Consider the following 27,799-nt stretch of genomic DNA (forward strand, 5'->3'; position numbering starts at 1 on the left):
GGAAGAGAGAAACCAGTGCCGTAACCAGACTTTTGTTCCGGAGGGTGTTTTACCAAACATATCTCTTGAAACATTCTTGTGGTCAATCAAATATGGTTTTATGTGTAGTCTATTGATTTTTGTTACAATAGATTATCTAAATGGAAGGAGGGACTGTTCTTACAAAACGCCATATTGTTACATAATAAATGAAGTTCTCAATAACTACCATAAACACACAATGAGTTTATACAATTTTTCAGTCATACTAATTTCATCTCTCAAATGAAATTGAAATAATAATAATAACAACATTATTATTTTTGTCACCAAAAAAATAAATAACGAAAAATAAAAAAAAGGAAAGCATTTCTTTGGATGAAAAATTCGGGGGGGGGGGGGGGGGGTTTAAACCTTATAAACCATTGCATCTGGTCCTGAGAGAAACATTATTTCGATCTGAAAAAAAAAATTTCGCTGATTATTATATTACTCTCCCTTTTGAAAGATATCCTTAGTTTGATTTACACTCCACGAAATATCGCTTCTAGAAGCGACTTGATTGCGTCCACAATTTGTTTAATCTGCTAATGATAATTTTAGCGCATTCTAAGGTGACTCGGAAACAACAAACACGTGACCGGCAGTGACTATGTACAGCTGTCTGGCGATTGCGACCAGATGGCTGTCGTTGCTGGCCCACTTATTGCGTGGGCGAAAGTTGTTTCGAAAAGCAGTGAGGGCCTCTCTCCTGGGGATTCTTTTTCGTTTCTTGTTACCCTTTGCGCTAACTGCATTTTTTATTTTATTTTGTGAAACTGTTAATGGAGTAGCAAATCATCTGCGAAGGTGAAAAAATTTTACTGACCTTATTACACAGGTTTCTTGTTAGTGCAAAGCCGTACAAAATTTGGATTTTTACTGATATAATCGAAGCATTATTTCTTGGGAAGGGATTATAGGCAAAGCTGGATACAGTTTATCATTTTAGAGAGACGGGGGAGGGGGGGGGATGCGCATACTTGGTTGGGGTAAGAACTTTATGAAACTGCTTCTGTGTCAATTAAAAGTACTAAATCATTATTGGGCTTAAGCGTTACTACTTTACTTCATAAGCAATGAACGGAAGTAGCAACTAAAACATGTTAGCCTCTAGCACGTGCACCAAATGATTACTTTTCCCCCTTGTTCACACAGACATTAACTGAACGTTTGCCAATTCCATAGCTACAGGGGGCAGACGGTAACTAATGATATTGATTTACCCCCTCCCCCTGTATCGTGTTGCTCTAAAAACTAATATCGAAACATAGAGCTTTAAAAAATATCAAAACATTGAGCTTTGAAAACTATTATTTACTTCCATAAAATACATTAATTTCTCTAAGTAAAAGAAACATTTTGGTTCGGCAATTCATTAAAAATAAATTATCCCATTGGCACTAGGTCCTTTTTTTTATTGAGTTTTCCCTTTTTCTAATCAGTGCTGTGGTTAGGGAGGGGGAGGGAAGCGCCATTAACGGTAAAGAAATAAAAGAGATATTTGTTTAATTGTTTAAAAAATGTGTAATCTACTACACTAATGTACTTACTAATGTAAATGTACTGTTAATTGGTTTCAAACCACCTTTTTAAAAAACAAATAAATTAAAAAAAATAAATTAATAAAATATATAAATAAAATGAACAAAGGAAATAAAAATGAATAAATAAATGCCTGATTTCTAAATTAAAGCTCTCTAAAATGAAGTAAACTGACTTCTTTTGACATGAGAAAAATTTATCAACCAGGACATCAATCCTATAAAAAGGTTGCATTCCTCCGCCCCAAAGAGCACTGTTTCCGTTTGATCATAAATCCCAAGTATGAAAATTTCGTATTTGAACAAAATAAACTAACGTGTGTATTTTCTTTTCTAGGATGAAGAAGAAGAAATAAAATTAGAAATTAATGTTTTAAAAAAGGTATTTAATTTTCCCATCTAACATTAAAAAAATAATCCGCAGAAAATATTTTGGGAACATTTATACAAATGTATTTTCTAACTTGAATTTTTATTTTTAGTACTCTCATCATCGAAATATAGCTACATATTATGGGGCATTCATTCAAAAGAGTCCTCCTGGTAAAGATGACAAGCTTTGGGTAAGTTCTAAACTTAGAGCATTTAAGAGCATAAATATTTATGACGCTTGTTTTTGCATCGCAATTATTTTCTCAAATGACTAATGACTTTCTCCCGTGTTTTTTTTTTTTTTTTTCATGTATTAGATATTTAAATATTGCCATCCATAATGTGATTTATATATTTACTAGCGCTACCCGCACAGCTTTGCCCGTAGTAGAAAATTAAAAGGTCATTTGGTTCGTCTGTATATATACATAATGGATGAAGAATTTCTCGCCAATATGCTATGTTAATTTGCTCGTCCATGTTACGGTAATTTACCTGTGCATGTTTTGGTAACTTACTTGTCCATGTTATGATAATTCGCTCGCTATTGCTGCAGAGGAATTAATTCCTCCAATGGTGGCTTAAAAAATAGAATAGAGAGGGAAAAAAAATCGAATTTTCGAAAAATCGCTTCGAGGTTCGCACCCTCATTCTACAAACTATAAATTTGTACTAAATTTCATGGAAGTCGGCCAAATGGTTTAGGCGCTATGCGCGTCACAGAGATCCGGACAATTATCCCGACAGAGATCCAGATATAGAGAAACTTTGAGCTTTATAATTAGTAAAGATTATTATTATTATTATTATTTATTTTTTTGAATCATTACTGTGATGATTGAATTCCCTCCCCGCCCACTTTTTAGTACTTACTAAACCTTCATGAGTAAATGAACCCTGTAAAAGTGCAGAGGTATAAAATCTGCTTCAATTGTGCCGAATTGCGGTTCTGAACTGCTACATTCTACTCCAAAAATGATGAAATTTGCCGATTTCGCGCCCGCCTGCACCGAACATAAAAAAATCTAGTTTCCTTTTTAAAAACTCTCTTTAGTTGCGCTACATTCTGGTTCAAAAACTGAAATTTGTCGATTTTGCACCTACGGGAGGTCAAAAATGGACTTTGTTCCATTTCACTTTAGTTCATTTTTAAAAGCCCGCCCGAAAATTTTTTAATCGGAAAATAATTTCTTCCGATTTTCGGCAGCGATGCCAAAAGTTAATAAACGATTTTCTACTTTTTCAATGCTGTTCAGAGTTCTCTCCCAATTTTGGCTGAAGACTCTTAAACAAATCTTTTCTTAACCGAATTTCCCACTTTTCTTTTTGCAATTTATTTCTCCTGATTATTTATTCTTCCTAATAAATTCCCAATATTTAAAAGTTTAGCTTAATGTTGATATGAAAATTCTGTTGACTAATCCTATCGCTCCATGGTCGTATGTTGCGGTATTTTACTATGTGAGTTGTAAAATTAAATGCAGAGAATTTGAGAGTTGCTGATTAAAGCAAAACACTAATCAAAATTTATTCGCGAAATTTCTCTTCAATTTGCGTCGGGAAATCGCTGCTGCAAATTCGGTAGATTGTTGGAAGTGAAAATTATTTTTAAAACTTCCTCACTTCTTACTTTTTCATTTCCCGTTCTGCTTAAATTTTAGTGCTAGAATACATGCTGAAACAAACTGCAAGCGCATTGAACAGCAATTTTTGATAAATTAAATCCGTGAAGCTCGAGAAATTGCTTCACTTGCTAATATTTTCAGGCTGTTTTTGATGCATCTAAGATATATTTTAAAACCATTTGCAGTAGATTTCTAAGATTTAAATTGAAAATTGTCTTAATTTCTACCTCATATGAGTAAAACCTATGTTTAGAAGCAATGCAACGTCGTACATGTGCTTCGCAAAAAATTGCATGTCATGCTTGAAGGTTCAATCCTCTTGCATCCTAAATCTATTTCAAGCATTTCGGAAACTAGAAGTTGTTTTTTCTCATGCTACATTAAATCTGCTTATTTAATTCTTTATTTTAATTATGAACAAATTATTATTTTTTTAAACTTCATTCAACAGGGCTTTTTTTGGACTTCGAGTATTGGAATAAATGTAGAAATGAACTACAAACTGATGCGTGTGAATGCAGTTTTTCATGAATTAAATACGTGGGTTTTTTAATTATACTTCTCATAACACTTTTTGTCTTCAAAATTTTGATTGACTTCGAAGATTAAAATATTGTTGAGAATTGCGTCTGCGCTTTAAGTTTAAACTTTTTTGCATCGTGTGAGTATTTAATCGTTTTGAAAGTGTGATGTTATTTTGACATAATCTAATTTCATATTTAAATTAGCTTAGTAAATTTAATTATTATTATTATTATTTTTTTTTTTTTTGCTTTTAGGTAATAAATTATTAGTTTTAATTTGTTAATTCCTCTAAAGTGTTATTTTTGTAACTTGATTACTGCATAAAAATTATATAATCAATCATTCTTATAAAATCAATGAAAATAAAAGGCACTAAAAAGGGTTTTTTCTTCCTTTCTCACAGCTTGTTATGGAATACTGTGGAGCTGGTTCTGTCACTGATCTAGTAAAATGTAAGTTTGTTTTTGAACTTTTTTTCAAACAAGTTCAGGTCTTTTGTCGGATGTCTTTTCATCCATAGCTCATTATTTTTTGCATTGAAAAAGGCGTTCCCTGTAACGCCGAAACACGTGTCTGCTGTAATTTACAAATTTGTGCTTCTACTTACGTTGTTTGGTCTGACTTTACTATTCAGCACAAAGGTATTTATTTATCTTAAGTTCAGGTCTGTTTCTAAAAAGTCCATTTTAAATTGCGACTGATTATGAAATGTTACACAAAGCAATTTTAGATAGTTAAAGTTCTTTTAAATTTTCTTGTAAAAAAATCCTGAAGAAATAAACTAATTTTTTTTTTAATTTACTTTATTTTGAGACAATTGAAATATTTATTTTGCATCGTTTTTAAATTTCTCAATAAAATTGAATGGGAAGAATGAATCAAAATTTATGTCAATTGGTCTGTCATATACAACTGTTCTTTTGATACAGCTTAAAATTTTTTTTGAATGAGCTGCAATTGAAAGAGCACAGTGAAACAATGAAACATGTTATTTGATGTATAAATCAATTACTCTCCTCCTCTGTTATCAAAATATAAAATCTTAAATTTGGACGACATTTCAAAAAAGTCGGCAAAATTTTGCTAGAAATGGGCACTTAAACAACCACTGTAGCTTCATTAACATTGAAATATTTTTAAACTATGATTATTGCTTCAAGATTTTTCCATTTTTTGTGCATTTTGTTCCAATAAAAGGTGAGATAAATAATTTGTAGGGATTCTGATAAATAATTTATGAGTCAAAAACATGTTTCGCTGTGCTCTTTCAATTTCTACGTATTAAAAAAATTTCTTTATTATTACACTTGTAAATTACACTCATTATTATTAAATTTGTGTGGTTCCCTGGAAGAAAAAATCCATTATTAGGACTTTATACTAAAACAAGTCTCACAAGTCTATAACTATATCTGCTTTTACTGTACATTCTTGAAGAGAAATGTTATATTCTCCAAAGCTCCAAAAGAAGATTTGAAAATATTTAAGATATAATATACACACTAATTCCTTTACATATTCTTGCAAACATTTTCGATAAATGGTATCAGGTCCTGGAGCTTTTGTTACTTTATTTCTTTTCAAATATTATGCATTTTCTTTGGTAAAGACAACGTTAAGATCAACATTAGCTTGCATATCTTGACCACTGATTGCTGCCTTTAAGTGCAAATTTTAAAAACACTTTTAATTAAAGCTTTTTGGATTCGTTAAATTTAGTATCTTTTTACTTTTTATCAAGTGAAAGATATTCATTATTAGAACTCATCATGAGGATTATCCCTAGCTAAAATTTTAAAGTAATAATCCTCAAAAAGATTTGCATTCCGAATCATGAGTAATCTATCATTCAAAACAGTTACTCCAGGTTATAGATTTTTATGACAGATTTTGTTTTTACTAATTTTGTTCATTCACTTTTCAATTTTGCATTATTCTTAGTGTCATTGCTATGTTGCAACACTGTTAATTCAAAGGCATGCATTACTTTTGTCATTTGAAATATTTAATTTACATTAAGTGTTAATGACTGCTGTTGTTATTGTTGTTAATATTTTACAGCTACAAAAGGCCAGTGTCTAAAAGAAGAGTGGATAGCTTACATCTGTAGGGAAATTCTCAGGGTAAGAAAAAGTTATTCTGCTGACAAAATGTTTTTGGTTTTCTTATAAAAAGGCTCTGACTCCAACCTACTCATACTTGTTTATTTTTAAACATTAAAATTAGAGACTTATTGAGTAGCACTTTGGCCGAGTACAGAGTACTTGGCCTTTCACTACTTGGCTGAGTACCAAGTACCAATTATACCAATTATGTTTTAAGAAGAACCACCGACACACACATGAGGAATTTTGAACTCATTGGAATAGTAGTATAGGCCTCCTCATAGTACCATGTAATTGTTTTTAAAACAAAATTCCAGAGAAAGTTTAATTACGCATTATTTAAAAATTTTGTTTGTGTCAAAAATTTTACAAAAAAATTATTTTTGAAACTAAAAATAAACAAATAAATAAAAAGTATGATTAATCAAGTTGGAATTGAAACATATTAATATATTATAGTTCTAGTCTGCCAAACATAAATAATTTTTAAAAGCAAAAAAAAAAAGTTAGAAGCACAAATGTACAGGAACACTGTAGACACGTGTTTCTGTGTTGCGAGATACTTCTTTTTTAATGCACAAAATGTGAGCTAATGAATGTAAAGACATCTGACAAAAAAATCTGACTTTTGTCGGATGTCTTTAAATCCATAAGCTCACATTTTATGCATTGAAAAAGGCAATCCTTGTAACACCAAAACACATGTCTGCAGTGTTCCTGTACCTGTACATTTGTGCTTTTAACGTTGTTTTATTTGCTTTTATTTTTTAAGCAAAGGTATTTTTATGTTTCTTATAAATAATTTTTGTTTGTAGCATATAAATCCATTTGATAATATAAAAATTTCATATTTTCTATACTTAACTTTTTTGCCCCATTTTTAATGAATAAGTTCAAAAAACTTTGTGGTTATTAAAATAAAGATTTACTCCATTAAAGCATAACAAACTTCATTATTCTCAAAATTTAAATTTGACTTGTAAATTTGAATTGTAAATAATTGCAGTATATTATATGCTTGTATTTTTTTGTTATTTGTAAGATCTGTCTTGAACAATATTAAATTTTTTTACAACTACTCGATATTGAATAGTATCTGATCAAAATTTGGTAAAGTACCGAGTGGTTACCGAGTACCGTGTACTTCTCTAATTAAAATACCACTTTTTTTATAAAGGTTAACTAATGTAAATTAATTCATAGATCAAGATTTTAGTTTTCTAGCTGAAGATATATATTTCTAAAGTATTTCAATAAATTTGTGTAAGTATGTAAAGACGCAGATTAGCTCGTTTTGCAGACTAAACTTACATTTTGCTATTCCTCTGGCATTTTTATGATTTATAACAGGATTAAATTTATTTTCTGTTTAAGGGGGCGTTCTTATTCTTAATCATCAACATTATCTTCAAAAATGGAATTAAATGTAAATATAAATAAACTTTGATATTCTGCATTGTTAAATCCTGCAACTTTAAGTTTTTGATAGCAATTATTCCCACAAAACTTTATTTACGACTTGCTGAGAACCTTTTCAACTCGATTTTGTCATTTACATGCTCATTTTATTGTGTTAACCACATACCTGTCATTAAATGTGTGATGAAAATTTATTGCCTCATTCAGTGCAGAAGCTGTGTCTAACGTTTTATGTTGTTGATGAGTTAATTTAAAACACTAACAGGGGATGACCAACCTTTTTTTAGAAGAGTGCTGCTAAGAGGAGAAAAAAGCAACACTTGCCTTTTTTCAGTTTTTTTAACACGCTGAAAGATTTTAAAAAGTTAAAAGATTATTTGTTGGCTGTCTATGCAATTTTCCCCTTGATATTGCAGTTTTTTCACATAAATCTGCATACTGGATATTAAAAAAATAGTACAAATTAAAGAAAAAGCACTTTAAAACTATGTTTCATATTATTTTAACCTAATCTGTTTATCTATATAATATTTTTTTTTCAGGGTCTTAGTCATCTACATGCCAATAAAATAATTCATAGGGATATAAAAGGCCAAAACGTCCTCCTAACAGATAACGCTGAAGTAAAATTAGGTATAATATTTCCTAATGTACAGTACAAAAGGGTTGGACAATGAAACTGAAAAATCTAGAGCAATTTATCAATACCATTAAGACCACATTTGGAGGATGATGATATAGCATTTGATCTTGATATCATGAGCTATACGTTTTCTTGTAGTGACAATAGGAATTTGGAATCCTTTTGTTTGTATGATTGACTAGTTCACTATGTAATACTGGATAAGGACTCCTGACTAGCTGCTACAAAATCCCCAAATATTCTCAATAGCATTTGACAAGGACGGATCCAGAAAATTTTCAAGGAGGGGGCGATTGATTTTTTATTTTACTTCTTTTTACTTATAAGTTTTATCTATGCTTGAGAGGCAGGTGGAGCAGCTGTCACTGCATTTTTATCTAAAACAATTGAAATGTAGAGATTTAGGCAAAGAAGTCCTCAAACCTATTCCTGTCCTTTTCCGTTGAAAGATGTATTCTAAAATTGCGTGCTAGAACTTCAATTTCATAATAATTATGGGGGAATGTTTTGAAAATCTCTCCCTCACCCTAACACTATCGAAGGTCGTCAAAAATTTTTCTTTAAGGAACTTCAGTTTCGAAAAAATTTGAGAACTCAAGAACTCTCCTTCGAAAACAGTTTCGAAGGAGAGTTCTTGAACTTGAACCCATTCTTTCCCCCAGCACTACTTGTGGTGTGTACAGTCGCTTCTTCAAGATTTAAATTTCGAAAAATACCCGGTGGAAGACCTCCAAACTGCTCTTCCTAACATTGGCTAATATCGTCTAAATTTGCCTTTTTAAAACTTCAGTTACTGAAATTTTTCGAACCCCATTACTTTCCTCAGCGTCATCAAAGATGACTTACAGTTGAGTTTTAGGACTTCAATTCGGAAAAAGTGCCGGTGCAAAATCCCTCAAGGGAGGGGCATCGCCCCCCTCGCCCCTCCCTTGCATCCATGCTTGGCATTTGATACTGGTGACTGTGCTGGCAGCTGTAAATCGTCTTCACTTAATTGCTTTCCTTGCATCACCAATGCTACATTATTACCATGACAAATTTCAATGCTTGTTGGAGCATGGGGTGCACTGGATCCTCCTGAAAGGTTCAAGCTTACTGTTTTTGGCAATGATGTATCCATCAATCAAGAATAATCAATGAGCCTAGAGAATGGCAGGACATTTCTGCCTATAGCAAGATATCTATTTTTTACAGTGGAGATAAAGCAGTCCAAGCTGCAGTGTCGTGATTCATGTCTCCTTATGTGGAAAATCCTGGAGGTGGACTGTTTAAAAAATACTTCATATTTTAGCTGTACACAAAGTTCAAGACTTGTGCTGCTGGCATCATTGAGGCCAACCTTTTGCATTTGCATATTTAACTAAGAGCATGGTAAAGCTGTCCATCTATAAATACTAAACTTGTGAAGCTAATGACAAACCATTCTGGTGAAAATAGATGTGCGACAGAGATGCAAATTTAATTCTGTAGTCACTGCCAAGGGCGGATTTATGGGAGGGTAAAAGGGTCAGCTGACCCCCATGTGACAAGAACCTATTACTATTATAAAAGTCCATTTTTTTGGATCTGAAAAAAAAAGTTCATGGAATCAATATTAACCTTTTTTTACCACATGTGTGGGCGTTGTGTGTGCATGCATTTTCCAACTAGTTTATAGCTGTAATTGCTTACATTTCAAAGCTTATGGTAATGTGACCAGTCTGTCTGATGCCTAAAGAAATGGGCAGTTGAGTTTTGATGAAAATTTGAGGGAAAATGATCCATAGCACAAGTTGCGGCAATAAAAATTCAAGGGGGAAGGATTTGAAAAGGTTTTGCTCCCATTTAGGGAGGGGTGCACACCACCCTTGGAGTCAAAGCACCTCTGCTTAACTAATACCTTTTGCCTAGGAGGTATAACGTTGGCCATTGAAACTTGACCCCCCCCCCCTATAAAAATTTCTGGATCCACCCATGATCACTGCAACAACTCTGATTTCACCTTTTTTTGGATACATACCTACATACCAATGTTAATGCCCCAACAGTTCTTTCTGGCAGCCTTGACAGTTTTTCCTTTTGTATGTTGTTTGTCCCTTTTATTAGTATACTAACATGACGGGCGACACTATAGCTCTCGATGCAGAAATACATGCTGAATTTGCTCCCTGTTTCTTTAAGGAGATGAGCGCTAGCAAGATGTCTTTTTTAAAGCTTTCATATTACATGTAGATACATGTAACAACTTAATTCAAGCAACCTTCACACATTGCTGTTGTTAGCTTTAAGTATTATCAGTGAACTTCTATCACCAGGTGCTGCTTGACCCAGTTTCAAGCATGTGATGCTATAATAGACAATGTTTCAGTTTTGTTGCCCAACCCCAGTATGTGATGTATAATCAATTTCTGTACCACTACTTTTGTTTATTTAGAAAATACTTTCATTGAAAATAATGAAATCTAATATTTAAAAAATATTGCTATTTAATAACAGTTTATTATTTATCTTAATTATTTTGTCTAAACAATCTAATTTACTATATGCTCTGCATTTTTCTCATTTTTTATTTAGTTATTTTAAACAAAGTGACTGGAAAGATCAGAGATTCTGTTTCATGCATTTCGTACATTTTCATGATCCTCCACTTCTATCAATTCGATCATGCAACTGCTATTATCAAGTTACTTTTCTACTTTCATCTACAAATATTTTTTTTTTTTTTCATCATTAACCCCAGAAGTTTTGATTCTTATGTATCCATTTTTTAAAAGTTTTAGTTGAAATGAAACTTCCCAACTTATAATCGGATTGTGATTTTTTTTTATTCAATTAAAATATATTATATTAATTTCTTTTATGATCTTCCCATTAGTTGACTTTGGTGTAAGTGCTCAGTTAGACAGAACGATTGGAAGAAGAAACACCTTCATTGGTACACCATATTGGTAAGATTTTAAGCATACTTGCGTAATAAATGTACAAAAAAATCAAGTTTAATAAATTCTAATCTCTTAATCTCTTTATTTTTTAAAGAACTATTATTATTATCATTACAGGATGGCCCCTGAAGTCATTGCCTGTGATGAAAATCCTGAAGCTACCTATGATAATAGGGTATGTGTATTTAGTTTATCCTTTTTACTTATTTATTAAGTGGAAGAAATCCTACTTAAGGAAAAACTTCCTAATTAAATTTCAAATTTCAACCTAAATTTCCAGTTTAGTCATCCCAGAAAGAATATCAATCTTTTTTTTTTTTTAAAGGTTCTGCACATAATATATGTATGTTTGTTTGTACAAACAGATAGGCCATTAAAAAATATATGTCTCATAATAGACTGTAAGAACATGCATATGAGCCAAACCACAGTGAAGTTTTTCTTTGTGTAGGACATATTTCAAAAATTTTGTTGGCCCCACAATTCATTAAAGTTTAGTTTCATTTTTGAATAGAACTTCCATAATTGATGAAATTTTTTTAAATACTTTTCTAGAGCGATCTATGGTCTTTAGGAATTACTGCTTTAGAAATGGCTGAATCTCAACCACGTAAGTCTTTATTAGCCTTTTTTCTTCAATTTTAATGTAAAAAACAGTATGGAAATGTTTCTATTAAATGAATTTTCCATTAGCTCTAAAGGGAAATCTATTAAGTATTAAGCATATTGGGATTTATAATTAGATCTTCTTGAGTTATGGTGTTTATTTTAGCAATTATTTTAATTTGAAAAAAAAAACTTTGATTAGTTTAGCTTTAATTTCCACTATCTCAAACACAAGGTATATTTACTGCATACTCTGTGAATAAGAGAACTCAAACGTAAGGAAATATCAATTTTTGTAATTATTTTCCTTTTAATTTTGTATTGTGAAATTAATAACGAACCTTTTATCCAACAGCATTATGTGATATGCATCCTATGCGAGCCTTGTTCCTGATCCCTAGGAATCCACCGCCTAGGCTAAAATCAAAAAAGTGGAATAAAAAATTTCATAGTTTTATAGAAACTGTTTTAGTGAAAGATTATCAACAGAGGCCATATACAGATCAGTTACTAAAGCATCCTTTTATTCGAGACCAGCCAACTGAAAGGCAAGTTCGTATCCAACTTAAAGATCATATTGATCGATGTCGCAAGCACAAGAGAGGAGGTAAAGGTGCTAGAGATAAGACCATTTCTTTTATTACTCTTATTTTTAAATTCCTCAACTTTTATCTTGTATTTATGTGATAAAACACCAAAGCAAATAATCGTTAAATCATATGATTATTTGTTTGCAAACCAGTATATGTTAAGCCAAGAATTGGCATTAAAAGTTATATACAGGAATCTTGGAGGCATGTGGAACTTCCTGCAATCCATTAAAATAAAACTGCATGGAAAAAAAAACAAAAAAAACTTAAGTTTCGAAAGCAGTTTCCTAAAAATCTGTATATGTCAACAGAGGTAGACATTTAAGATCTGTTTTACAGATGAATCTTTTAAAAGAAGAGGTTACTAATTTATTTTTAAAGTAAAAATCAAGTGACTAATATAGATAGTAACTCAAAAAAAGTGGAATTTTAACACATACAGGTATTTTTTAGTTTGGAAAATATGTTTATTTAAAAAAAATAAATATATATATATATTTTTTCCCCACCTAATGAGCATGCAATAATGAAACCTGCCTATAAGAGGATTTGTGCCTTAAAAAGCAGTTGTATTAATTTTTATATGCTGATCAGTTTTAGTATAGATGGAATTTTAATGTTGCATTTGACTTGTTTTACTTTGATTGCTAAGAGGACATGATGTAGATGAATTTAAAACTGATACAAATCAAATGCTACTTAAAATCGCTGACAAATAAAGAAAAGGAAGAACATCAGGATTAAGTATGTAAAAATACTTTAGTATTAATGTGGGAAATTTATGGGAGAAATATAATTTAAGCTTAAAGTAGTTCAACACAAGTTCAGACATGTTGTGATAAAACATGTTTTTGTGTTGATGCTTTTATTTGTTTTGATATGTTCATGTGAATCATCACTTAATAACTAAACATATTTCAATTAGGTGACATTCAAGAAGAATATAGGTATAGTGGTAGTGAAGGGGAAGAAGAAGATGTAGGATTAGCCGGCGAACCTAGCTCAATAGAACCAGTACAACAAGATTCTACCTTGAGAAGGAATTTCCAACAGTTGCAAGAAGGAAGGACATTAACTTCTAATGACTCAAAACCTTCTGGCAGCAGCTTTCAACCTCCATCAGCCCCTGCTCTCCAAACTGAAACACCTGCTCCACCGCCTCGACATCCTATTCCACCACAAAGACTCATTGGTAAAAATTTATTTGTGATATTTTATTTATTGATAACTCAGAACATCACTATCTGTGTGTATTGAAAATTTCTATACTTTCAAAGTATTATAAATATACTAGAAAATCATCCGTCAAGGGGTATGACGGGTGAAAATTGCTTCTAGCGAAGCCATTGTCTGTTTGGTGAAATTTTTTATAGTTGAAATGGTAACCCTAACTCCAGTGGATGAACCCTAAACTCCAGTAGATAGCGTTCATAGTTGACCGCTTTTTCGTTTCTTCATTCCACTGAAATGATACAGTCTTGTTAATAAAACAGTTAAGTTACGGGATCGAGTTCAGCCTTGTCACAATAAAGCCTTTCCCTGCATGTTAAACATTACCAAATTACCAAAACATATTATCAAATTATCATGACGTGGCGCGAGTTTTATTGTTGAAACACGCGGGTTATTCGATCATTGGCTATTATATATATGAGGATATTAGTATATAACTAAATTTAGCAAGTTATGTGCATTAAGTATTGTTTTTTCTTTAAAATAAAGTGTGCAGGTATTATGAAAATATTCATGATGGAATTGATTAAAAATTTAGATTCAGCACATCAACATGAAAAAAAGAAAAAACTATTTTAATACTTTAAGCAACAATTAAAAAATTTAAATTCGCAGTGTAATCAATGGCCAAGACTTTTCTTGTATGTTTCTGCTAGCAAAACAGGTTTTTATTCTTTAACTAGAAAGTTGCCCGTCTAGGTTTGACGGGTGAAAATTGCTTCCCTTCTTCCACATTTTAACAAAGCCATTGCCCATTTCGTGATATTTTGATAGTTGAAATTTTAACCCTAACTCCAGTGGATGAACCCTAAATTCCAGTAGATAGCGTTCACAGTTGACCGCTTTTTCGTTTCTTCATTCCCCTGAAATGACACAGTTTTACCAGTAAAACAGTTAAGTTACCGGATCAAGTTCAGCCTCCTCACAATAAAGCCTTTCCCTTCGTGTTAAACATTACTAAAACATATTGTGAAATTATCACGCCGTGGCGCTAGTTTCATTGTTGAAACATGCGGGTTACTCGATCATCGGCTGTTATATACAGGGTGTCCACCCTAAAAGTGGAGCAATAGCTAATTCCTAAACTGTTAGAGATAAGCATATAGTTCCATTTTGAAAATATCTTATTGTACAAGGACTCGAAATTTGCGAATTTTTTGTCAAAAAATCAAATTTTGAAAAAGTTACAAAATTTAACTTTTTATACAGTGCCCCAGTCCTAGCCATGATATTTAGTAAAACATTCCCGACACACTAACATGTTCAACTAAACAAAGTCACTCTTGCTAGAACTAAACAAAATCACTCTTGCTACAACTAAACAAAATCACTCTTGCGCTTGCAGGAGATAGCTCTTAAGGGCACGTATGCAAATCGACAAAGTGTGTTAATAGGAAAATTATGTAATTGGTTCTTGTTTTCAGGAAGTATTATTAGTGACTGAAACGACTTTGTGAGCGCTGTTTATTAGCTCGAAAGTCTATTTATGATTAAAAGTTTTTTTTTTAAAGAACCTCTTATTTTCATCCGCAAATATTAAGTAAAGGACTTTTTTTTTCTTTTTTTTTTCAAATCAAAAATTTTATTTATTGAACTATTATGTTGATTTTTTTTTTCAAAAAGTTTTTGTATTTAATGTCAGGGGATTTTTTTTTCTTTTTATTCATTTGACTGATTATCCTATGTTTACTAGATCATCAAATTATCCAATACAGTCGAGCCCTCTTAATGGAATAGCCTATTTTCCAAGAAAAATTATTCTTTTAAGTGGGATATTCCATAAAATAATAGACACCAACGGTTTGGCATTTGAAAATAAAAATGAAAATAAATGAAATCTGTTAAAAGGGGAAAAAAGTAGTATCACAAAATTATCGTCTGCGGGCTGAAATGAAAAAACAAGTTCTGAATTTAAAATTTTTTTTTTTTATTGTTTTCCCTTTCTTTTAAATATACTTTCTTTCCCCCTTTATCAGAACACAGTAACTTTAAATGCAGTGATAACCTTTTGCATAAATTTGAAATTCAACACCTTTTCTAAAATCAAATTCACATACGGAAATTAGATATTACTGAAACAAAATGACAAACAAATAAAGAATTTTAAAACTCCTTTTAATCATAAATAGATCTTTGAGCTTATAAATAGTCCTTGAAAAGTCTTTTCAATCATTGACAATGCTTACTAATAAAAAAATAATAATTTCTAATGACAAGAATCAAAATAAATTTAAACCTATTAAGACACTTTGTCAATTGTTCGGACACCCTGTATATGAGGATATTATGTAACTGAATTTAGCAAGTTATGTGCATTAAATATTGGTTTTTCTTTAAAATTAAGTTCACAGTTTTTTTTTTTTTGAAAATATTCATCATGGAATTGATTAAAAATTCAGATTTAGCACATCAACGGGTGGGGGGGGGGACTATTTTAATACTTTAAGCTACAATCAAAAAATTTAAATTTGCGGGATAATAATCAATGGCTGAGACTTTTCTTGTGTGTTTCTGCTAGCAAAACATGTTTTTATACTTTATTTCTAATATCAAATTAGTGCTAGAAAATTTAAGAAATTTAAATTTTTATTTTAAGAATCAAATTATTGTTATTGCTTTTTAGTTGTGCCAGATCCTCCACCTCCTAGCAAACCATTACCACCAATTCCTGTTGATGGGAACAGGAAAGCCAAAGCAGCTACACCACCTAGAAATGGTCAAAATCAAATGATTCCGTTTCAGTCATCACAACAGAATCGAAATTCTGGTGTATTTAAACCTCCTGCTAGAAGACCAGAGGTATATGTTTTATATCATTCCTAATTTTATCAATATCATGGTCTAAATAGCGTTTTCAAATGTGTTTAGTCAAAATTTATGAAATCTGTGACGAAACATTTCCTTGTTGTATAATTTTAAGTATTTATATTTCTACAAAACATTTCAAAAACTTGATTACATTTAATTTGTTTAGAATATGTTCTTTGGATTATTATTGAAATATTGAAAGTTATTTACACTATTTAAAAATATATATATTTAACTTTTTCTAAATTTGTTGTGTTGTTTTCTTAGAAAATGATTTTCACCTCGCTTAGGCATTTTTACAAAAAAAAAAAAAAAAAAAAACAGAAATACTCAACTTGAGCATTTAGGTCTTTTGTAGATTAGCAATTATCTTTTGTATAGTTTTATTGCAGTAGAATGCTTTGTAATCGATGTAATTTAAATTGAAGCTGAATCACCAAAAAATAATTTAAAAAATACTGTAATCCCTCGTTACACTGCGAATACATCGTGCGATTTGTCTCCTGAAAAATTGTATTTAAAACAATGTTGCTTCACAGAAAAAAAAATCCTCAAAAAGAATATTTTCTCCATTTTTTAAAAAAATAATCAATGAACAAAACTGGTATGTTTCTCATACATCTAAATTTGTTGCAGTTTAAGTTGCAACGATTGATTCATATTCCATCATAAAACAATACAAATGTTTAAAAATATTTTCTTTATATTAAAAAAACTATTAGCAAGCTCATTTTCTTTTGTTTTTAAAAAGAAAATTGTCTTAATGTAATAAACTTTTTTTTGGTAAGTACGTACATTTGTCATTAATTTATACCTTAATTGAATTGCTGCTTTTTATGACCTTGGTTGTATCATGTTTTTTAGTTGTCTCTCAAAAAGAGCGATATAACGAGGGGTTACTGTGATGTAATGTCTGTCCACGAGAAAAGCTTCCACCGTAAAGTCTGAACCCGTCGACTGCCATAGAAACGGACATGGTTGGTTTTCTGCAAGGGTTGGCAGGAGTTTTTTTTTTTTTTTTTTTGGAGCCATTTCGCCACTTGTCTTCTCACCTTTGTTCAGGCATACAAATTTTTCCAACAACAAACTTCCCTTGGAAAAATGAGACATGCCTCGTCGCTATAACAATAGACATTCATAACCATTTCGGTGGAGCTTTTCTCGCAATGGATAGACAATGGTCTTGCCCTTTAAAATTTTTGAATTTTTGTTTCAAAAATTACTATGTACCTTCTCAGTGGGAAGTATAGTTCTTCCATTTGTTAATGATGTTGTTATTCTTGTAGGATTTGGAAGTTTTAGCTGCTCAATTAAACGAATTAGCAATTGGAGGAGCTGGAAGTCTATCAAATAGAAATAATAATTGTAGAATATCTACAAATTTAGCTGAAACGCCTCCAGGAATAAATGGTATTATCTCTGAGAAGTCCGGGTTGAATAGAAATGGTTCTGATTCTGAAGAGGAAGAGGAAGAAGATGAGGGACAAATTCAGAATGATGGGACTCTCCTTGCATCTGACCCACCTCGTCCTTTGTAAGAAAATGACAAAAAATACATTTTAAAGTTGTTATATGTCTTAAATGTAAAGCACTTAAAAAAATTTTTTCGAAGGCTAGTCTTAAAGAAATGAAAAATAAATAATACATCTATCCAATTTCAATGAAATAATTATTTTTTTCTAAATGTCATAAGGTAAAGAGAAATTTTGTAGATTTTTAAAGAAAGTTTAGTCACCCTATTTGAAATTTTGCATTTATGTGTAAAAATAAGTTTTTTTTCTCTTATTGGTGTATAACTGGACCCTGATGAAAAGGATGCTAAGTACTTTTTGAAGCACTCACTCCAATTCATAATTGAATAAATATTTCTTAATAAGCATGTCATTGCTATAACTCAAAAAATAATCTCAGGATTAAAACAAAAGCTAACATATTGATTTACCCAATGAAAAATATAACCAAGTATTTTTTGGCACCAGTTGCTCTGGTACCCCGCAATAGTTTGAAAATACAGATTATTTGTGTAAAAGATATCAAGGCATGTTTTGTAATAGTTGTGACACAGTAATTTATACTGCTTCATGCTTGAGTTGAAAAAAACAACAGAAGTTACACTGTTACTGAGGAGATCCCGGAATTATATTCAGATATAGTAAATAGATAGAATGTCATATTTATATATGATTAATAGGACATAATGTGATAGGATATATTAACAAAGGAAAATAGATTCAGTATCTGTATACAAACTCTTAGGAAATTCAGCCATCAGAAAGTAAATATTAAAACATTTAGGCATTGGGGGGAGGGGGGTATAGAAATTGTTTGATAGCATTGAATTCTATAATTTATCTAAAGATGATCATAATTATCCTATTTCCCCACCCCAAACATCTGGTAGTATTCTCTCCATATGCATGAGTTGTAGTCCCTGCTTCAACTCACAGCTTAATTACAACAACAATTTACAATGTTTCCTATGCCCTCATTCCAACCCAAAGCATATCCCCTGCCCCTATTTAACGCCTCCAAAGATTTAACCCTAGAGAAGTCGCGCTTCGGTCGATTCCCCGCCTGTTGTCAGATATTTCGCTCTATCCCACTGCCCCTTATTCTAATAATGGGGCCCATCTGTGTAGCTGAAGGTCAGACTCTCCCCAGCCCACACACTTAGTTCTGAGAATTTTCTTCGATATTTCAAGATTGCATAACTTTTGGAAATGTATGTTGGTCATTTAGACCAATAGCGCGCCATAATAGTCAGGAGTCATTTTCTCCCCAGCACTTCCTTTCTTCTGCTTTTGTCTCACGGATCACTTCGGCGGGGAATAGACCGAAGCGGGAGCAATAGCGTAACAAAAGGAAACGCAACTTCTCTTGGGTTAAGTCAGTATATCACATCAATTACTTGAAAAATTCCTAATGCTAATGTTCATTTTTCTAAGATCATTCAGATCTTCCTGCAAAATTCGAATGTAAAAAATGCAATTTATTATTTGTATGCATTCGCTTTCATGTGTCATTTTGAACTGTTAGACACATAATTTTTTTTGTAGATGAGCGTTGATACAGATTATATTGTAGAATTTAATGTGGAAAGAATATCAAGCACAAAGTTGAAAAAAATAAAGATAAAAAAAATTATAATTCAAGAATTTTGCATCAAGTTTCACATTTAATTTAAATGCACTGCTACTTTTACTTAAAGCAATTGTAAACGTAAATCTCAAAGAAAGTCATTAAAAAGTAGTTTTCTTAGTTTAGTTTTTTTGGTAGGATATTTAGCATTTCAATCAAACATTCTTACAATTTATTTTTACCACCTTGGTATTTCAAAAATAATTCCTTCCTACTGAACCAAAATATTAATAAACCCCTTTGTTCTGCTAACTGATAAATAAATTCATTCCTTAAAATCAGTTTCTTTAACTTCATAATCATTTAATGTTTCATCAGTTCTTGTTCAGTTTTAACTAAGTATGCATGAAAATGTTTGAAATGTTGTTATTTTTGTATGTGAGAAAAAGTTATTTTTGTGTTTTCATTTTACTTATCCCCCTCCTCAAGGGGGAGAGAAAAGTTCATACCCTGAAACTGTGAGAAAAAGATTTTTTCATTTTGTAGTTTTTAATTTTTTTTTTTTTAAGAAGTGGAAATAAATTGTTCATTCAATTTAAATTTAAATTGAAGGTTGTTTTAACCCAAAATTTTTGTTCAATTGAGAAAAAAAAGGCTCTTTTTTGGTTAGTTATTGGCCCATAAATTAATTTGAATATAATTTTCTGGCTAGTGGTGTCTTGATTTTAATTGGGGACTAACATTTTTGCATGCCAGCTCAGTTAAGCTCTATTTGTATTCCACTGGTGAATTTCTTTCTTTAATTTAGCTTATTTTGGGGTCTGTTTGTTTAAATGGTCTTGAATGCAATTTTGTATATCTTAGTTGCTGGTTTAAATATTTAATTTCTTTCTTTTGTATGTTTCTGTACTTTTGATTGCTGTTAGTTATTTTTTCTCCCCTTTTGTTTTGTGCTTTATTTCAAGGGCCTCTGAAAATCCGATTGAAAATAGGATATCAAGGTAAGAAACCATAAATAATGTAATTTTGCTTAAATTTAGAACCGAAAGCCATTATATGATATCACACTTTATCTGCAAACTGATAAAGTGTAGCTCAGTAATGGTGCACATACTTTTTGAAAAAATATGCTTTTAACATAGCTCATTTCTATAGTTCTAACTTGCGGTTTTTTTTACATATTTAGTTACGCAAGTTTTGGATATAAGTAAGAAATTTCTTTAGTAGCAAGAAAATGTAAATGAGTGTAGTAATAATCCTAAATGTTTTTTAACCGCTTATTTTGTGTGGATATTTTTGTATATTTAGAAAAAGTCTGTCAAGTGTTGTGTAGTTTTTCTGCATGATAATTTTAAAAACTGTTGTGCAAATGTAAAGGGGCTTAAATTTGCTTTTTGCATCTCCTTGCATGCTTAGTGGGTTTTAGGAGGAAAATTGACAGTTTATTTATAGAAGTTATTGTTTTTGTTTCTTTATCTAATTGTTTTTTCAGGCCTCCTGAAGTATATAGTGAAGCTCTTCGAAATTTAGTTGATCATGATAAAATTCATGATGGTATGTTATCATACTTTTATGTTTTCCAATTAATTTCAAAAACATCTATTTAAAATATGTTTTGTAGTACTGAATCCAGAATTGAATTAAGCTTTAGATTTTGAAAAATCATTCCTTACTCATCTAATGCGTGATAGTTGGTAGATAAATATGCAGTTGAACCTTGTTTAGATGAAATCTCAAAATATGAAAAAAACATGAAACTGTCTGGTCTGGGGAGATAACAATCCCTTAATAATTAATCTGATATAATAAAGTATAGTTAAGATGGAATATTTATCTTTGTTTTGGGAATTTTCTATTCACGAAGTTCAAGTGTGTGTGTATACATTAATATATATATGTGCGCAAACAGACAGTAACCCCTCACTACTTTGCACTTTATCTGTCACAGCTTCACTCATATCTTGGCTTTTCAAACACACTCATCAACCTTCTCTAATCAGCTTGTGTTAATTTTTATTTTCCAAGTAGCGCATAATATTATTTTTAAGGAAGGGAAGCTTTATTCAAGACCTGTAGTAGAGACAGTTTAGAAGGAAGGGATGAAAATGCTGAACAGAGTGTCAAAAATTGTGATCTACTTTCATTTGTTAAACACTTATGAAAGAGTGTAAATTAATATACTACTGTAAATGGTTAAATGTCGTCGAAATGTTGTTCAACTACTTGCTTTTCAGTAAGCATCAACCACCAATGCGGAAAAGATGCAGACACATGGGAAATATAGCCACTCATTTACACTTACTTCATTGTAGAAACAGTTGCACTACTTACATGTTTTGGTGATAGTTGTACAAAAGAACTGTAAATGAAGGTACTTTTCTGCCTTCAAACTCAGACCTACTGTCATAGCTTGGTTATGGTAGTGCGTAAGAATTGAGAATGAAGGCCATTTTTCTGCCTTGAAAAACAAAATTCTGTCTCCCTCTATATAAAAAAAATGGATTAGGGATTCTGCCTTTTAATTAAAACACTTGCAGGAAAGCAAATAGACAGAATGATAATTAATGAATAAAGTATTGATAAATAGTTGTTGCACATCTGCAGTGTAAAGTTGTAGTTTCATTTATTTATTTCAGGTTCAACTCCAGTCAATCATGCTCCTCATCGGCCACTTCCTCCAACGCCTGATGAGGATGAAAATAATGACAGAACTCTTGTTTTAAGGAGAGTGAGTATTGAACTTTTTTATTTGTAAAATGTATAATAATTTTTTTAAATTATGTAATTTATATACATTTCCTCTCTTGTGAAAAAAATGGAAGTGAATAAAAAAATCGTATTTTCAAAACTACTGCACATGCACATGTTACAACATGTGGTAGATAAATGTGAAGAGAAATGTACCATTTTTTTTCCAGTCACAATTGTTTGGATGTGTGAACCTTTCGTTACACATGACAAACGCTAAAATCTGTAATTTAGTTCATTTCACATGCTATGTGATTTCTTTTCAAGGACAATGTTTATCAACCACCAATACTGAAAATACTACAAAGAACACTTTTGTGCAGTGTTATGAGCCATTGACAGAGTGATCCTACAAAATGTATGGAATGAACTGGATTACAGATTGAACATTGTTGCATAACAAACGGCTGCAACATTGAGCATTTGAAGTTGAACATTTTGCACAATGTGTTCACATATTGCTTATTTATGTAATTAAGCTTTATTGGATGAAAAACTTGGTATCACTTGTTCTAATATGTGGTGTAGTTTTGAAAATATTATTTTTTGAAATCTGGTTCATCAGTTATGCTCACCCAGAGCTTGGGGTTTCAAATTGTTGGCCAGTAAATTAGCCAAATTTCAAAAGTATTAACCGAGTTGGAAAAGTCTTAGACAAAAACAAATTTTAATAAATTCCTTTCCATAAAAAACTTTAATCAGAGTGTTGATTATAATTTTGAAAAATATAAAATGCAAACTCCTAATATTTTAAAGATAAAGCATATGCTTAAATTTAAGCAGACACTAATCTGGCTGTTTTTTTTTTTTTTTGGAATTTTTAATAATCTTTTGACATAATTTTAAGAATTGAAAAGAATGTTTTAATTTTCCTATGAACATTTAAAAGAATTTTCTGGTCGCCAGTACTTTTGCTAAATCCAAGCTCTGTACAACCTTGTTTATCCAGACTAATTGAGACTAACGGCAATCCGGATGATCAAAAATCTGAATAATCCAAGTGGTATAGTTAATAGTCAAAGCAAATCTTTAAATAAGTTTACTGTCAATTACGACAAAAAATAAAAAATAAATAAAAAAAAATAAAAAATAAATATAAATAAAAATAAAATAAAAAAAATAAATAACTCCAACGCCATAAAGTTACATAGAATTGAAAAAAGACATTTAAAAATATCAAAATAATTTTTCACATAATTTCTAGTCAGATTTGGTTCATTATCTTCTGGTCCAAACACGTGTTTTTCAATAAAACAAAGTCAATCTAACACTTTATCATGATTGTTAAGCTGCAATGGTGTTTGTTAGATTACCAAAATTTGCTGAAAAATTGATGCAGGAGCTGTGATTTAATCAAAATAAAAAACAAATGTTCGATGAACTTGTAGTTATGTTTTGCAAATTTAACCTGGATCAACAAGAGCTGGATAAACAAGGTTCTAGTGTATGTTTTGCTTAGTTTACCATTTTATCTCATTTGGCGCTCGGTGGCAAATGCTTAGCACAGGCCCTGCTCAGCCTGTATTTATTCAAATTTTTAAACAGCTAAAAATGAATTAAAATATTATGTGTTTCATGACTTGCAAAATTATTTTTACATGAGATAGAATTTCAAACACTTTGCATGTAGCTATTGCAGTGGAGATAAGTCTAAAGTTCTAGTTGAATCCATTCACATGATTGCTGCTGAATGTTATTCAACTTGGTAAAAACCTTGATCACTGGCAACCTCGTAAATAGGGTCATTTCCAAAATTTTAAAAGTTTTTTTTTTCTGAAAGGGCATGCTTAAAAACATAGGATCTGACCATTTTTTAAATAATAATTTAAATTTGATATTTTTGAAAAATTACTTAAATCGGTGAGCTTTCATTGTTTACATTTCTTGGGGAAGAAAACACAAATGATGAAATGTCAATCTGTGTTGCCACTCACAGAGCTAAATATTTAATTCGCATCTTTACTCTCGTGTATTGGCAATGATATGGTTGATAGCAAGCGTAGAGCGCAATTTTAATTCGCTGCTTGATTATCATAACGTGGAAACGTATTAGAAAGATGGGGCAAAGTGCATCATTTGTGACGTCATAAAGACCACGCCTTGTTTGAAAAATCGGACATATTGAAAAATTAACTAAAAAAAAAACTGTTGGGAAAATGAAAGTATTTTCTGGGCCCATGTTATTTTTTTTGCTCATTCTATCCATTGCAATGACTAAAGTAGTACTTTTGACTGAAGGAAACTACCCCATTGTAGCTCTTTCTGGAAAAAATGACCTCTTGAAAAAAAGAGTAATAAAAAGTTCTAAATGTTATAAAATGTATCTCGTATGTTCAAATCCATCTCTTCAAATCAATTAAATTAATGTTGTAAAATGTTAAATTATTAATTTAGGGCTTTGCTATCATTTTAGTGCTCTCATGATTAATTTTACTTATTCGTCATTGAGTATAAACGATTTTTAGGACTTTTTGGTAACTTAATCTGAAAATTAGTCAGGAAGTGTACAGAAATTTTGGGGCCCATCAAAAATGAATTACAAAGCCCCCTTCATATTGTTTACCCCTATATGTCACACCTCATTTTTAAAATATTGGGCCGCCTTCAGGCCTGGGCCAACTGGTGTCCCCACCCCCACCCCGTGCATGCCCCTGAAATTAGTGCATCCTGTCATAAAAGCATAATCACACTAAATGTTTGTTCATATTTATGTGTTGTACAGTAGACCCTCGTTTTACGCGGGTTCATTTTACGAGGTTTAAGGATTGACACCTTTATTTTATTTTACGCGGATGAGTTTCAGTTTTATGCGGATGTAGCAATGCAAACAGATAAAATTGTCCTTTCATTCAAAACCCAAACTCCCTAAGATTGCAGATTTTGCGTAATCAACTGCATTTTGGCGTGCTAATAATTGAGCTTAAGCCACTGGAGACATTTTATGCGATTGGTTCCAGAGCTCTTTCCAGAAGTAAAGTTATTAAACTCACACAGTTCAGGACTTCTATAAGAAAAGCTTTTAGGAGTGACAAAGGAAGCCAAAACCAACGAGGATACTGAGGTCGGTGACGCACAACGAAAAACATTCACATTGAAAATTTGTGAGCCATTCCTAGACAATAGAAATGATCTTTCTGATTTGTTAGTGAAGGAAGATTCTATCATGGAAATGACGCAAGTGATCATGGATGCGTTGATGCTCCTCAAAGAATTAGAGAAAAATTCTCAGTGACTGCCAAAAGACTATCTTAGCCAGCTCCTCTTTATAAACAGAACACAATATTAATTTATGTTTTCTTTATGCATGTTGTGCATAAAAGTTGATATAAGTACACATTAAACTTATTACACAATTAGTCATCGCTAGAATGAGGTATTTTGTTGTCCGCGGAACCAAACCCCTATTTTAACACTAGTATTAGGTCTCAATTTACCCGGTTTCGCTTTATGCGGCATTTCCATAGAACGTAACCCCCGCATAAAACGAGGGTCTACTGTATTACTTTCTTTTCTCAATATCTAAAGCTCAGACTGTAGATTCCATACTTTCCGAGTTTTGGGGGAAGTACACAGTTAAAATCTGTTGTAGAAAGAGTGGGAAAATCTGTTGAAAATTATGACCTTTGCCAAAAACTACCATATTGCAACTCTACCGCCAGCCCCCCCCCCCCTTTGCAAAGACTTATTCATCATCTTTGTACTTTGTATCACAAATTCAGACTGAACACCACATATTTTACATCATGTGTTTACAAACCTTATGTGGGCCTTCAATACAAGGCCTTTCTGGTTTTTTATTTTAATCAATACCTCCTATTTTCATTTTCAGCCTTTAGTAACTTTTTATAAATTATTTTCAAAGTTGCTTCATTCTGAGGTTTTCATTTATAGCACAATTATGTTTTCTATATCTTTTCTTTTTTAATTTTATTGCTTAAAATAAGTTAATTTTATTCTGGAAGAGTTTATTTTATCTCTTGTAAACATGACCAAATTATTACAGAACCACTCAAATAGACAAGAACACAACAGACGAACAAGAGGTGAAAATGAGAACCTAGTAAAGTGCCAAGATAAGGCTAAAGAACGCCAAAGTAGTAATTTAGAAAAAAATCAACGTAGACGTGATTCTGGTCCTATTGAAAGAACTGATGCCAATAAAACAAAAAATGAGCAAAGGCATCGCTCATCGTCTTCACCATTACATAAAGCAACATCTTCACCTTTCCCTTTAGCTACCTCAACTCCCAATCAAAACGGCGAATCTAATCATAAAAAAGAACGAAACAATAATTCTAGGCATGACTCCAAGGTTAGTTTAAAGTACACAATTCTTATGTTTGTTTATTTATTTTCATTTATTTATTTCTTCTATACTTTTTCTTATTATTTGTCATTATTTTCAGTATTATTAACACTTTTGCTATACATAATTGTTTGTCTATTTTTGTTTTCTTGAAGGTATGAGGAATGTTTTAAAGTAAATACCATTTTCAAATAAAAAAAAATACAAGTATAAATGAAGCAAAGAAATTTATTGCACAAAAATCTACCACCCTTGCGCTATTTTTCGACATTGCTCCCGAGATTTTTTAAGCATTTGTCAGAGCATGATACAAGTTTTTCTATACCTATTTGTGGAAAGTTGCCGCCTGTATATTCAGCCATGAGGACTTACAGGGCGTTGGCTAGGACGTTTGTGAAATTCTTCGGACTGCCTCGACCTGGCTTGCAGCAACTTTCAGTTGTTTTGGCATTTGGGTTGATGGCACAACATCAATGATGAGCTTGGAGAACATATTGCTGGGCCGAAACCCCATAGTGGAGTTCGTACAATGCGTTGTGTTATGATTTGGTGGACTTTTGGACTGTAGGAATAATAGTTGGATTCATTTTTGCACCATGAAAGTTTATTAAATAAAATAGTACATATACAGTTCTAAACTAAGCTTAGATATTTAGTTAGGAGTTAAATGTTTATATTCAAAACATTAAAGATTTCAATAATTAAGTACATCATGATTCTGCTCTCCAAAGGAATTAAACTTTAATCTACTGGTTTAAATTAAGTTGTGGGAAGTGGGAGCTAGTATTGTACGTACCAAGATTTCGGTCCTTTCTCCATTAAGTCATTCAAAGGCACAGCGCGTTTCTATCATGACTCCGGACAAACGTCTCGGAGAAACGCCGAGCTCTCGAAAAGATCGTCTCCTCTACCTTCAAAACTATCTCTTCTCCACTCGAAAAATCTTAACTCCTTGTTTTATACTGGGGGATAAAGTTCCCTGATCGGGGCACATTCTCTGGGGATCATAGTTCAACATCTGGAGATCCAGCTTCCAGGAAAACCCTATGCTTTATGGGGTACGGAGTGTCGCAAAGTGTCAGAATGGAATTTTGTTATTCCCAAGTCTTCTATTTTATGGGCTCGAAAATGTCAGAACTTCAGAAGTTATATCCTACAGCTATGACTCGGAAAGGGGGAAAATGTTTGAAATGTCCGAAAGAAGCTAACCCCTTTTGACCCACAGCGGGTGTCACAGAAAATTCCAAGTGTCGCTTAC

General features: G+C 31.7%; 1 protein-coding gene across 1 annotated transcript in view; it reads left to right on the forward strand.

Annotated features, from left to right (window-relative positions):
• LOC129233680 (serine/threonine-protein kinase mig-15-like) overlaps positions 1-26,547 on the forward strand; it is a gene marked incomplete at both ends in the record, with an annotated part of 63,990 nt that extends 37,443 nt beyond the window's left edge. Inside the window, 16 exons of the mRNA XM_054867660.1 lie at positions 1,900-1,944; positions 2,045-2,125; positions 4,488-4,536; positions 6,146-6,207; positions 8,151-8,241; positions 11,106-11,178; positions 11,290-11,347; positions 11,728-11,782; positions 12,134-12,385; positions 13,294-13,560; positions 16,225-16,400; positions 17,696-17,943; positions 20,453-20,488; positions 20,980-21,041; positions 22,124-22,215; positions 26,239-26,547. Of these exons, the coding sequence (XP_054723635.1) occupies positions 1,900-1,944; positions 2,045-2,125; positions 4,488-4,536; positions 6,146-6,207; positions 8,151-8,241; positions 11,106-11,178; positions 11,290-11,347; positions 11,728-11,782; positions 12,134-12,385; positions 13,294-13,560; positions 16,225-16,400; positions 17,696-17,943; positions 20,453-20,488; positions 20,980-21,041; positions 22,124-22,215; positions 26,239-26,547 (1,956 nt within the window). The remainder of the gene's footprint in view (positions 1-1,899; positions 1,945-2,044; positions 2,126-4,487; positions 4,537-6,145; positions 6,208-8,150; positions 8,242-11,105; positions 11,179-11,289; positions 11,348-11,727; positions 11,783-12,133; positions 12,386-13,293; positions 13,561-16,224; positions 16,401-17,695; positions 17,944-20,452; positions 20,489-20,979; positions 21,042-22,123; positions 22,216-26,238) is intronic.
• Between the last annotated feature and the right edge of the window lie 1,252 nt (positions 26,548-27,799).

The sequence above is a fragment of the Uloborus diversus genome, unplaced genomic scaffold (assembly GCF_026930045.1).
Source record: "Uloborus diversus isolate 005 unplaced genomic scaffold, Udiv.v.3.1 scaffold_622, whole genome shotgun sequence".
NCBI classification, from domain to species: domain Eukaryota; kingdom Metazoa; phylum Arthropoda; class Arachnida; order Araneae; family Uloboridae; genus Uloborus; species Uloborus diversus.